The sequence below is a fragment of the Periplaneta americana genome, chromosome 15, assembly GCF_040183065.1.
Source record: "Periplaneta americana isolate PAMFEO1 chromosome 15, P.americana_PAMFEO1_priV1, whole genome shotgun sequence".
In the NCBI taxonomy this organism is placed as follows: Eukaryota; Metazoa; Arthropoda; class Insecta; order Blattodea; family Blattidae; genus Periplaneta; species Periplaneta americana.
This window is the reverse complement of record NC_091131.1, coordinates 6618069-6632729: the sequence shown is the minus strand read 5'-3', so window position 1 is coordinate 6632729 and position 14661 is coordinate 6618069. Positions and strand designations below refer to the sequence as shown.

At 36.9% G+C, this 14661-nt stretch overlaps 1 protein-coding gene across 3 annotated transcripts in view; it reads left to right on the top strand.

The window, feature by feature from the left end:
• The window catches only part of LOC138715813 (rhotekin-like), a 239584-nt gene that overhangs the window by 5745 nt on the left and 219178 nt on the right, over positions 1–14661 (top strand). For 2 of the 3 annotated variants that reach the window (XM_069848901.1, XM_069848906.1), the window contains exon 1: positions 4182–4406. The exons of the other annotated variant lie outside the window; for it this stretch is intronic. In XM_069848901.1, the coding sequence (XP_069705002.1) occupies positions 4197–4406 (210 nt within the window). In that variant the 5' untranslated portion in view covers positions 4182–4196. Of the gene's footprint in view, positions 1–4181; positions 4407–14661 lie in introns of those variants that run through there. 3 annotated transcript variants of the gene reach the window in all.

Sequence of the window (14661 nt, the reverse complement as noted above, 5' to 3'; positions counted from 1 at the left end):
TAAGCCATTTCTTTCTCTTCGTGGATACCTGTACCAACATCATGACTTTAATAGAGATAGGACAAAACTATATTGGCGATACAGGAACATGAACCTCCCAAGCCTGAAAGGCATGCAGCACACAAACAACGTGATAGAAGACTGGCACAATCTTCTTCAACGCGTCATGGCTGTACATCCGTCCACTTGGCGATTTATACAGTGCCTAAAGCGCGAAGAAAATGGAATTTGGACACAAATATTGCAAGCAAGAGTGAGGCATACATATTAAAGAGCCGGGAATGAAACGTATATGACAAATCAAAGACAAATTCTCCAGATTGTGAGAAACTACAACGGGTACAAAGAAGAAGGAGAAATTCTCTTAAATCTTAAAAGTATTAGTCACCATCTTAAAAGTGGGGCTCTGGTTCCCGATGATTAATAACTTATTTGTACGAGTTATGGAATAAAATTTATTGTGTTCTATTCAAGCAGAATTTTCCTTTGAACTTGGACATTATGGACGTTTGACACTATGGACATTTTGACCTAACGGACGTTTTGTCATATGGGCTTTCTGTCATATGGACATTTAGTACATGGACATTTTAACCCTATGGACATTTTGACCTTATGGATGTTTTGTCATATGGACGTTCCGTAGTATGGACTATATACGGTGGAAGCATGGGAATAACATATGTTTAGCACAACGATCCCCAGCTGTTATTGCTGGCTTGCAGAACCGGATTTCATTACTCACTGTAGATCCCCAAATTCTTCATGATGCCAGATGGGCACCGGTCGCATACATTGGCCAAAATTTCAGGGGAAAAGTTTCTTCCCCTATGAAGGCCCAAACCAGTACTCAGTCACCTTTGTGACTCTAAAATATTTTTTTATTAAAAACAAAGTGAAAACATACTTCTTCTTCTTTTTTTTTTTTTCTTCGAGAAAATAGTTTTATATAACTTAGAACTGAGGGAAACTTGTAAAGGTCTAATTGTACTTGACCGTTAATCACGTTGTTGATGAATGCCTACATGGTGGTGACTCATCAAGGGCATGAACTAAGACTTCAGTCGAAGTAAGCTTTGAGTATGGCAGAGGTTAATCTGATGATTAATTGTCGTCGGAAGTCTTGAAATTTCCACAGTTTCGCTTTCCTGTTATGCAACTAGTCTTATTTTGTGTGATATCTTCTACACATTTACCCTATTTAACATGCTTACTGCTTACCTAAAAGTGACAATAATAATTTGTCAATTTATTTTTGTGTATATTGAAACTAAAGAAATGTTCAATCTGGATTTCTCTTTCATATGTGTCTTCACAAGAGCAATTTTATACGTTATACCATACTTTGAGAAAATATGATTAAAAATCGCAGTATTGCATTGTATTTTATTTATCCTAAAGATGACAAGATAATAAGAAAATTAAAAACTAGGATTAATTAAACTTTTTCACATTAACATATAATGCATAGCTACCAGTAACAACATACATTTTCCTGAATATGCTAATTTCGGCAAGTGATATTGGACACATCAATGTGCATTAAAACTAATACACAATTCCTTATTATTACGAAATAATTACAACTAATACAGTAATATTAAATACACTTAACAAAAGATAATTATAGTCATACAGTCTTACTAATAAAAACTCTTCAATAAATGTTTAACTGCCCTATACTTATACAATGAGTAGCTCGTTTATAAATCTTGTGCAGATTCCTTACTAATATAATCATTACATACGTCGTCTATAACAGTACAACTGTTACACAGCTACGTCATAGTTTCGTCATTACTTCATTTCGGAAGGTAATAGAATAACTGAAGTTCTCTATTGCATCCAATAGTGCACGCTAGTGTACCGAGCCAAGTATCGATAGTACAGCTGAGCCTGATCGATTACCACGCTATATTTTGGTCAAAGAGTACAGCTACAAGAATATAATTCTATTTATTCTGTGCTCTTTCATTTGGTCTTCTGTGGTTACAAGGCAACCATCTTCATAAAAATGACAATCGATACGAACAGATGTTAGAGAGGCGGCCATTTTTTCTCTCTAACAACGCTTAAACAAGGGGTTTCGTGTATATAACTACTGCAAAACAATTCCCATATGTAGTTATAGGCTGTTTATAGTACACCTATCGCTTATGCATGGTTTATTAGTAATGTTTTCTGTTCCAACTCTACATAAGTCTCTAGTGCACGGTTTATTAGTAAAACATTAATATTTAAATATTTACTCACAGTCCATATATTCAATTACTGAGTAAAAGGTATGTTATAGTAGAAAGGATCTTGCTTCTCTTTTCAAATGTTGGAGAATATATATCTCTCTGGTGTTTCTTGGCAGTTTGTTAAATAATTTAGTCCCTTTACGACTCACACTGTGTTCTAGTATTCCTGTCCTACTCAATTGAACAAGATCATTTCTATGATCTAATAGTAGTATAATAATTATGCTTATCTCCATTTTTAACACATCCTGTCACCCTTTTATATATAAAAAATATTTCCGCAATGAAAACACAAACTAGGGTAATATTTTACGTCCCTTAAATAATGGTATGCAAGAAGTCGTATGGTTTACCCCACTTGTTAATTCTTATAATTCTTACAAACTTACTTGGTTGCAAGAAATTGACAAAATGATGAGAGAGAGAGAGAGAGAGAGAGAGAGAGAGAGAGAGAGAGAGAGAGAGAGAGACACTCAAAAACACACAAAACACAAGACATACATCACACTAACATACGAAAACAAAAACACACACAAGATCGCATCCTCATTCAGAAAACAGAAATACAACATAGCATACAGAACAGAAAACACACTACAAAGACATCTCAACACACAAACAAATAAATACAACCACACAGGCGTATACAAACTCACATGCAATAATTGCGACAGTTTCTACATTGGTCAGACAGTCAGATCATTCCAAACTCGATACAAAGAACACATTAAAGCAATAACCAGAGGACACAATACATCTACATATGCCGAACACATAACTAATGCTAACCACACACACAATAGCATAAATACAGACACGGAAATCCTACACATACAACCTAAAAACCAAAAACTCAACACACTAGAACAATATGAAATATACAAACACACTAAAACACACCCCAGTCAAATTCTCAACACACAGATCAATTTCAGAACACACACACTATTGACACAACTCTTCATCACACGAACGCACCCACACAACAGGCAGCGAAGTTGAAATAGCGCCGAGATCTAGTAGGCTCTGAGGATGGTGTCAAGTAACACCGAAACAGCTGTAAGACGCACATGCTTACATAATTAACACGAGTAAGATCGACATTTAATCAATTATTTAGAGAGAAATATATTATTTCAATGTACCGAAGTACATATGATATTTCCATGCAGATATTCTGCGTCATCATACGATGAAAGAGTAATGGAACGGAGAAAAATTCTCTCCGGCGCCGGGATTTTTCTCCGTTCCATTACTCTTTCATCGTATGATGACGCAGAATATCTGCATGGAAATATCATATGTACTTCGGTACATTGAAATAATATATGATATGCGTAAATCACGAAGTGATTTAAGACGGCGCTTATTCCGTCGGATCCCGGCCAACTAGTCACTCATAACGAGTGCACCTCAGCATATGTGTGGACTTCAGTCCTATGTTCATAGACATCTATGACGTAGTGCAGAGGGCGGCCACTAGAGGGAACCCAAGAGTTGGAACTCAATCAGAGACAATTCTGTTCGACGCCGGGGTTGTATCCGGTGTGGCTTAGTGGATAAAGCATCAGCACGTAGAGCTGAAAACCCGGGTTCAAATCCCGGCGCCGGAGAGAATTTTTCTCCGTTCCATTACTCTTTCATCGTTAGAGAGAAAGGATTAACAAAGGGAGATCGGGAGGACAGAAACAACCGGAGGAAAATAAACTAAATGGGGCAGGAAAATGTGTTAACATTGTACAACTTGCAAAATAATAGTAGTAATAATAATAATAATAGTAATAATAATAATAATGTTTGTGACAATGAAGGCGCTTTGAATCATCTTTAAGAAGTCGCAAGGTAGTCTGCTGCATCGGATTCCCGCTCGGAGATTCTGAAGACAAAAGTTCGCTCATTTTCATGCATTGCGCGACGTCTCGTGACGTCACATGTATGCGTGAGGAATTCCTGATGGGGCAGAGCCCCGCATACCAACCCTTTTCTGAGGTAACGGCAGCGCATTGTGTGGCCACTTGCTGTCAGTCTGGAGTGACGTTGAAATGGTGCGAGATGGGTGACAGAGGGCCCACGGGTGCGCGGAACCTGCCCTCCCCCAGGAGGTCCGTCTTCTTATCCCGGTTAAGCGCCAGCCTGCCTGTCAGGGGGCGGAGCGCAGTGAAGGTGAGTTAAGTGGACATCCTAGGGTTGCTATACTACACGTCCCGGATTCTACCTGCGAGTTCCGTATCTCGAAGAATTGTTGGTTCGCAGAGGTCCCGGATGTTGACCGAACAAGGAAACCTTCGAAAATCATAAGTTAAATCCCCATTGAAAGCTTAAGCACATGCGATTAGCTACTAATACCATCTGTGAGGCTTTGAAAATGAGTGTCATATAAGGTAACGTACTTTCTGGTTATACGTTTTACTCTTTTCTACAGAAGTTTAAGCCTAAAAAATACCGAAATAAAATTATCGTGTGAATCCTATAGTCGCTGTTATTCCCGGTGTGACTCCTCCTCTTTGCTTACGTCTTAGGAAGTCAAGGCTGTATAAAGTCTAGGTAGGTAGTATCGTTCACCATTTTTGTTCTTTCGTTGCCGAGCTACCAGACGAGGGATCTATTTGCCACACCGTTAAACATTATCATGTCGTAGCTCCTATGATAATAAATCAAACGCACTGTAATTCAGCAAATAATTGAGCGTCAAATAACGTCCTCGTGTGCTTTCTGCGAACGCCAACGAAAGAGCCAAAATGGCGGGCGATTATATATTAAGTATTCATCCAGCCTTAGGAAATGCTTTACATCTTCATCAGCGAATCGCAAGACGCATACTTTTAAATGTAGCCGACCTGCAACGTGATTGGCTGCCGGAATTTAGAGCGACGGGACTATAATTATAAGATGAACTTCAATATTAGAGATTTCACTGAAATACATTCTCGGTAATCCCAAAATCAAGACATTTGACTGATTTTATAATCTGTAAGGTTTGGACATAGATAATGAATTTTTCTGTAATTTTTATAACAGTTATCAATACCATCTTCTGAAATTAAAAAAAAAAAAAAAATCATCGCCCAAATTCTTAAAGATTCTCTGCAGATTATACAATTTAATTTATACCACTCAGAAGGTCTTAATTAAGGATATGCCATATGCTAATTTTAACTAAAATTTTTTATGTATAATTTTAATTTTAAGGTTATCTTGTAAGATTGTATTTTATAATTAATATCATTGGTTCTTAATTATTACAATTTTATTTTTATAAAATATTCACCTTTAATTAATTATACAGGGTGTTTCCGGGCTAGTGTTACTAACTTTCAGGGATGATGGAAAAGGGCACATGTATCGATTTGAAATAAGGAATCCTGGTTCGGAAATGACTGAGTCGAAAGTTATAAGCAAAAATAGTTGTGTGGAAATGAAATAATTTTATTCCTCTGTACTTACTTACTTACAAATGGCTTTTAAGGAACCCGAAGGTTCATTGCCGCCCTCACATAAGCCCGCCAGCGGTCCCTATCCTGTGCAAGATTAATCCAGTCTCTATCATCATACCCCACCTCCCTCATATCCATTTTAATATTATCCTCCCATCTACGTCTCGGCCTCCCTAAAGGTCTTTTTCCCTCCGGTCTCCCAACTAACACTCTATATGCATTTCTGGATTCGCCCATACGTGCTACATGCCCTGCCCATCTCAAACGTCTCGATTTTATGTTCCTAATTATGTCAGGTGAAGAATACAATGCGTGCAGTTCTGTGTTGTGTAACTTTCTCCATTCTCCTGTAACTTCATCCCGCTTAGCCCCAAATATTTTCCTTAGCACCTTATTCTCAAACACCCTGAACCTATGTTCCTCTCTCAGAGTGAGAGTCCAAGTTTCACAACCATACAGAAGAACCGGTAATATAACTGTTTTATAAATTCTAACTTTCAGATTTTTGGACAGCAGACTGGATGATAAGAGCTTCTCAATCGAATAATAACACGCATTTCCCATATTTATTCTGCGTTTAATTTCCTCCCGAGTGTCATTTATATTTGTTACTGTTGCTCCAAGATATTTGAATTTTTCCACCTCTTCGAAGGATAAATCTCCAATTTTTATATTTCCATTTCGTACAATATTCTGGTCACGAGACATAATCATATACTTTGTCTTTTCGGGATTTACTTCCAAACCGATCGCTCTACTTGCTTCAAGTAAAATTTCCGTGTTTTCCCTAATCGTTTGTATATTTTCTCCTAACATATTCACGTCATCCGCATAGAGAAGAAGCTGATGTAACCCGTTCAATTCCAAACCCTGCCTATTATCCTGAACTTTCCTAATGGCATATTCTAGAGCGAAGTTAAAAAGTAAAGGTGATAGTGCATCTCCCTGCTTTAGCCCGCAGTGAATTGGAAAAGCATCAGATAGAAACTGACCTATACGGACTCTGCTATATGTTTCACTGAGACACATTTTAATTAATCGAACTAGTTTCTTGGGAATACCAAATTCAATAAGATACACTTTATTTATGTGTATTTATCTGTACATCTTACACATACTGTATTCATCTGACGTTGTTTACTTTGTCTACCTACAGTATTCCATTCAGTGCGCTGTCTGAGGGGTGGGGACAGGAAACTACACTAAAGCAATGCAGATAGCGTAATGTGTAACGGACATGGTCGGTCCTGATATGCACGTCTGTAGACAGCAGTGTATGTGTACAAGTTGCAGTGTCCAGTCGATCAGTCCTAGTGAAATGGAGGAGTACACGAGAGCGGAATATGCAGACATGATTTTCGAATACGGATGAGCCAATGCAAACAGTAGACAAGTTCACAGATTGTATCGGGCGTAGTACTCACGTAGCAGACATCCGGCCCATACCATCCTTCCACAACTGTTCCAAAGGTTAAGGGGAGGAGGGCACGTGGTGCCAAATTCCAATTCCATTTCCACACAACTATTTTTGCTTATAACTTTCGACTTGGTCATTTCCGGATCAGGGTTTCTTATCTGAAATTGATACATGTGCCCTTCCCCACCATCTCTGGAAGTTAGTAACACCAGCCCGGAAACATCCTGTATTTGCCATTAATTTCCGGATCCTTAATTAAGGCAGGACAATTTATTTTTCTTTAAATGTCTCTCTCTATATCAAAACATCAGTGAGATATGCTGAAAGCAAATAATTCTCGGCATTTGAAGCTGCAGTCATATCTATAGTCGATGTTGCAGTTAACCTTGCGGTTTACAAACCCCAAATGCGCTATCTACTTATAACTTACGCTGGGCAAGTCCAGGGTTCAGGTAATATAGAGATTTTCTCCTGTGAGATCCCGACAAATTCATCATGTCTTCTTATCGCGGGCGTAGCGTAGACCAGCCTTCAATGACGCAACCTGGATACGACTCTGTCGGTAAATTGGTCTACACAACTGGCTTCATATGAGTGAATATTACTTTTTTATATAAGGATGTTTTCTCTAATAAGAAAGTAAAAATGTCGCAGAATCTGCGCTCGAGTGACCTACCTGTCGGGGTGTCAAACCACACAGATTACTGTGATTCTTCACATGTCATGATTGATTGATTGATTTCTCCGATGGAAGTAGCTCTAGTGTTGTGTTTACATTCAGTACGTCTTTAACGGGAGGAAGGGACGATGGGAAGAATTAACACGTACGGTTATAGAATACAAACATCTTGAAATCTCAGTTATTGGCAGGTTTAGTTTATCAGCAGCTGAATTATTGATCTTAGTAATGTTATATTGCCTCTACCTGCATATCACAGAATTCGATTGAGACACAAAAGTTATTCGCTTGGCTACCACTTGCACTCAGGTTAAAAACCGTGATTAAAATGTAATTTCTGTGCAACATTCATAATCACCGGTTATACTGGTGACAGACTACAGTCACTAATCGAGATTATGGACCTAATCGCGACCGGGTTTGTAGTGTGTCACCGTCCTGATCGCGATCAGGAGCTAAATTCTGTTCCCTGAACTAGATAATCCAATGACGTTATAATAGTATACTAGACTCACACAGAGCGCTGGTGTGCTGTCCAAAATTGAAACCAGTCTGCGCATGTTTACGCCGCCATGCTACTGGTAGAAATAGAGCGGTAAACACGATTGTCATACTTGTCCTTTGTTTTGTCTCGGGTGTTTTTAGTGGATAGTGTGAAAGTAATGGCGATATAATTTTGAAAGATGATATATTATCGCCGCGGACTCATGTTTAACATGTCGGCATCATACAATAACGTGCGGTGTGGTTTAAAAAAATAATTTTGCCGACCGATTGTTGCTCTGTAGGTTTCACTCTAAGCGTCACGTCACGTCTACTTTCTCGATAAGAATAAGCACTAGTTTGTTATATTGTTAAATGGCTATTATTATTATTATTATTATTATTTCATATACGAGTACGTTGGCTTTCTTAACTCTTAATAATAAATAATTTTTAATCACATACCTTAATGTTCGTCCTCAGCACAAGACATTGCAACCTCGGGTTTAGTCTACGTGGATTAGACAAGTAAGTGTCATTTAATAATAATTGAAGCAGCTTATTGGTTGCATTATTGAAATTGAGGCGAGTGATTGGAGCGGCGACACAAGAAATTGAAAACAATATTACAATTAAATTTCAAAGACCTGCCGAACGCATGAGGCCGCTCAAAGACCTGCCGAATGTTAACCATGAGAGCGCGGCGATAATACCATCCCTGTTTAATTTTCCAAGCTACTTGCAAAAGGTACGATATAATATTATCTCTGTTGTTACAATATCAATATCATTAAAAATCAATCAGTAGTTTACGACAATAAAGAATACTTAATTGTTAGTACAGGTATGTCAGACTGTAGAGAAATCCCACTGAGTGAATTATTTAGACTTACACATCAGATGTTAAAACATTAGTGGAAAGATAACTTTTTGTTTTTATTATGTAAATGAATTTATCTGCAAGATAATAAACTTTCATTCAAGATCCATATATGGATAAATACATATACAGATAGTAAATAAATAAATAAATAGCTATAATAGCTAAGCCTCCTTTGTGAATTTATGATTCAGAGTTCACCTATAAATAACTTTTTTACATTTTGCCGGATATATTTTATTAACAAAAGCAAGGAATGGCATCTTATTGATATTGCATATGTGCATAAAAATTATGTACCATCACTCCGCAAGCAATGATAATATATCTATTTTATTTATTTAAAATAAAAATACAATATGTAAAAAACCCACACATAAAAAGTATGTGGTTTTTTTTATCTTGCATAAAGTGATTGTTTAGTTTTTAGGTCTTCACGTTACCTATTGTTTGCAATGTATTAGGTACCGATACTTTTTATAATTGATAGTATTCCCTTTATTAATTGAAGAATGAATTCAATGTAATTTGGCTACCTTCGCATATTATATTTTGCCAGATTACCTATGTCCTGTAGTCTAAAAGAACCGGTAATATAATTTATTTTTGATTCTCTAAAACTTAACAACAAGTCTATACTGATTATCGCATATTTATTTCACTTAGGAATTTGATTATAACAAGAACTTGAGTAATCAAGGTGCATATATTTATGTCTTGTGCTCCAAGAGTTAATATGTTAATATAATTTTAGATTCTCTGAAACCTAACAATTTGCTGATTATCGTAAAATTATACAATCTATAATGTGTATTGTGTAGGCCTATTTATGGATGTATCAGTATGTTTTCTATAAATTGCTGCGTAGGTATTTTCTTTTCTTTAATGTTCTAACACATATCAATGAAACTTTGAATATGTTTATTTCGTCCTAATTTTACGTTAAACGTCGAAAATGGCCATAATATGTCAATTTTAGATCATCACAGCATTAAATTGCGTGATTTACGCACTGCTATTATTTGTCTGCTCTCCAACAATATGGCGGCAAGCGCAGCGTTCAATTTGCCACGGTTTCCTCGTTTCGCGCAGCCGAGACTGTAGGGGCTTGAGATAATCGCGCTGAGGCACGGCCCAGTGGACGAAAGTAACATTTTAGTAATTTTTGGTTTCGAATTACCTTGATTTATAGGAAGTCATGATAGCTTCTGCTGCGGAAATTTGTTATCCCTTCCATTGTATTATATGAAAGAGAAACAAAAATGAATGGCTAGAAAATGAATTTGGCTACCATTAGACATAGTGGAGAAATTTAATGCAGATGTGAGAGAAGTAAAAAGAAATATATTAACAAATGACAGACGAATTATTCATATTTCATATATATAGAGAGCAATAGAAGGCTGCTGAAAGATGTTTCATTTCAATAAATAATTGATTACAAACTGGAACTGGTTTCTTTTTCAGATTTTCAATTTAAGTCTCCATTACGACGCTATCGTTGAGGTTAGGGTTGGTTTTAAAAATATGTTGTATTACAAAATAATATAAATTTATGGCATGATGATATACATTTTATAGGTTATAAAATCTCTTTTCAAAATAATATAAATAATAATGATATAAATTGTATCAGTTTACGTTGTAAAGCATACTACTAGGTTCAAAAAGTTCCCGGAATTTTACTACCATTTTTCGTATTAATATATAACAAGGGATATTATACATTTGTTTTGTTGGTAACATTCATGATGTCATTTCCTTAAAGTTTGTTGATAATGGCAATTATTGGTTTTGAGTTGTAGGCATTTGTTTATCATAGTGTTTTGTTTGTTCGTCGCATTTTGTAATTATGTCCACAGAGCAAAGTACAAACATCAAGTTCTGTGTTTTGCTGGGGACATGATCAGTATGGCTGATGAAGATGGTGATTTCTTAAACAAAATGAAACTGGTGCTACTTGTACGACCCAGTCCCTAAACGACAGTCATCTGAGTGGAAATCGAAAACATCTCCTCGGAAGCAAAAATTTCCTAGGGACACTTCCAAAGGCAAAGTTATTTTAAATGTTATGTTTTATTTAACGACGCTCGCAACTGCAGAGGTTATATCAGCATCGCCGGATGTGCCGGAATTTTGTCACGCAGGAGTTCTTTCATATGCCAGTAAATCTACTGACATGAGCCTGTCGCATTTAAGCACACTTAAAGCAAAGTTATTTTGGAAGTTTTCTTCGACTCTCAGGGTCTCATGCACCATGAGTTCATTCCAGAAGGTCGTACTGTAACGAAAGAATTGTACGTAGAAACCCTCCGTCGCCTCTGGGACGCAGTGAGAAGGAAACGTCCAGAAAAGTGGGTAGAAAACAACTGGTTCCTTACGCATGACAATGCACCTGCTCATCGCGCAATTATTGTAAAGAATTTTCTTGCCAGGCACAACATAACTGCTTTGGATCACTCACCATACTCTCCTGATCTCTCACCACCTGATTACTTTCTGTTTCCCCGTCTGAAAAGTCATCTGAAAGGACGGAGATTCAATGCTGAAGAGGTTATCGCAAACGCGACGAGAGCACTAAGACGGGTTTCACAAAATGGCTTCCAGGCCTGCTTCCAGGAACTCTACACGCGTTGGCAAAAGTGTGTTGTTGCGGAAGGCAACTATTTTGAAGGGAATGCTGTAGAATAGTGTTTAAGGTACGTTGTTTCTATGATGCTAGCAAATTCCGGGAACTTTTTGAACCTAGTATGTATAACAATTTTAACAAATAAATTCCCATATCACGCTGCAAGAAACAACAGAAAAAAAAAGAAGAAAAAAAACAATGAACAAACGTCAAAAGAAAATATGAACTTAAGGTGTTGCCCAGGAGGAAAACAAACATATACGTATGTACATAGAGAAAATTGTTTCCTCTATGGTAATTCAGCTGTTGACCAGACGGGACCTAGTGTGTCACCACATTTTCCGTAATCGCGATCGCGACTGTAGTCTGTCACCAGCATTACTTGCACATGGTTAGCTAACACCTCATTTAACCATGGGGTAAAGTCTGTAATGGTACACTGTTTCTGCAAAATGAAGAAAGGAAAGTATCCATACCTCTGCAAAGATAATAGTCGTACAGTCTTACTAATAAAAACTCTATATACAGACGTTTAACTGTCTTATACTTATACAATGAGTAGCTCGTTTATACGTCGTGTGTAAATTCCTTACTAATAATCACTACATACGTCGTGTATAACAGTATGACTGTTACACAGCTACGTCATAGTTTCGTCATTACTTCGTTACGAAAGGTAATAGAATATCAGAGGTTCTCTACTGGATCCGGTAGAGCGCTCTAGTGTGGCGTGTTAAATATCGATAGTACAACTGGCTCTAATCGATTACCGTACTACATTTTGGTCAAAGAGTACAAGCTACAGCAATATTATTCTAATAATTCTATGATCTTTGGTTTGTTCTTCTGTGGTTACAAGGTAAACATCATAAAATGACAGTCGATACGAACAGCTGTTAGAGGGGCGGCCATTTTTTCGCTATATACAACGCTTAAACAAGGGGTTTCGTGTATATAACTACTGCAAAGCAATTCCCATTGTATAGTTACAGGCTGTTTATATGTCCATAGCTTATTCATGGTTTATTAGTAACGTTTTCTGTCTCAACTCTGCAGAAGTCTCGTATAAAAACTATACACGGTTTATTAGTAAGACTGTTAAACTTTTGTCCTGTAATGTACTGAGCATGCGCAGTATGTTGTAACTGGAACTTGGAAAATTCAGGCGGCCCAAATTTTATTTCTGGGTCTATACATTTCAAACTCTCTCCAGAAAATTTTATGACATTGACTTAAGTTACCGTGTTCTTCTTTTTCAGATCTTTATTTATTAAATAACAGTTATTTCGGACTGTTTGCTCCTAAGAAATAAACCATACACTCAAATTGTGATAAATGTTCCATAATTTGTTCAGTTACATAATGATGTGTTACAAAATGTTTCTAAAGCAGTAACAGCGTCATTAAAGGACACAAAATTGTTGGAGGCAAGCATGGGTAACTTTGAATTTCCACGAATTTCAAAGGGGTCGCGTCTTAACAATGAACACATGCTATATTTTCGCATTCTTATATTTTCACGGCAAATCTAATTTCGAGAAAATTTAATTAGAGTATATAAATGGCTTTTTGTACCTCCCAAGCAGTGGTGATATTCGAGAAGTTTAACAACCAGTTCTCTCATGTGTATCTATGTTAAACATATACGGTATGTGTCCATGATAATTGCAAATATTACCTAGAAATAATTTAACAATTTTAACAAATAAATTCCCATATCACGCTGCAAGAAACAACAGAAAAAAAAAAGAAGAAAAAAAAACAATGAACAAACGTCAAAAGAAAATATGAACTTAAGGTGTTGCCCAGGAGGAAAACAAACATATACGTATGTACATAGAGAAAATTGTTTCCTCTATGGTAATTCAGCTGTTGACCAGACGGGACCTAGTGTGTCACCACATTTTCCGTAATCGCGATCGCGACTGTAGTCTGTCACCAGCATTACTTGCACATGGTTAGCTAACACCTCATTTAACCATGAGGTAAAGTCTGTCATGGTACACTGTTTCTGCAAAATGTTGAAAGGAAAGTATCCATACCTCTGCAAAGATAATAGTCGTACAGTCTTACTAATAAAAACTCTATATACAGACGTTTAACTGTCTTATACTTATACAATGAGTAGCTCGTTTATACGTCGTGTGTAAATTCCTTACTAATAATCACTACATACGTCGTGTATAACAGTATAACTGTTACACAGCTACGTCATAGTTTCGTCATTACTTCGTTACGAAAGGTAATAGAATATCAGAGGTTCTCTACTGGATCCGGTAGAGCGCTCTAGTGTGGCGTGTTAAATATCGATAGTACAACTGGCTCTAATCGATTACCGTACTATATTTTGGTCAAAGAGTACAAGCTACAGCAGTATTATTCTAATTATTCTGTGCTCTTTGGTTTGTTCTTCTTTGGTTACTAGGCAACCATCATCATAAAATGACAGTCGATACGAACAGCTGTAAGAAGGGCGGCCATTTTTTCCCTATATACAACGCTTAAACAAGGGGTTTCGTGTATATATCTACTGCAAAGCAATTCCAATTGTATAGTTACAGGCTGTTTATACGTCCATCGCTTCTGCATGGTTTATTAGTAAAGTTTTCTGTCTCAACTCTGCATAAGTCTAGTATAAAAAGTATACACGGTTTATTAGTAAGACCGGTAGTCTAAAAACGATTGCGCTTACTTCGTTCTACACCAAAACGAGAGTATCCTATATTTTCGCCTTGCATTTGCGTTTGGACGCTGTTATGCGTGTGGGTTGTATTTGTTTGTTTTTCAGTGCTGTTAGGTTAAAATCTTACAAAGTGAAAAATAGAAAGCGAAAATGGTTATATCCCAATGTGTGTACAATATAGAGCCCCAATTACACCGAGGACCTGGTAACTGT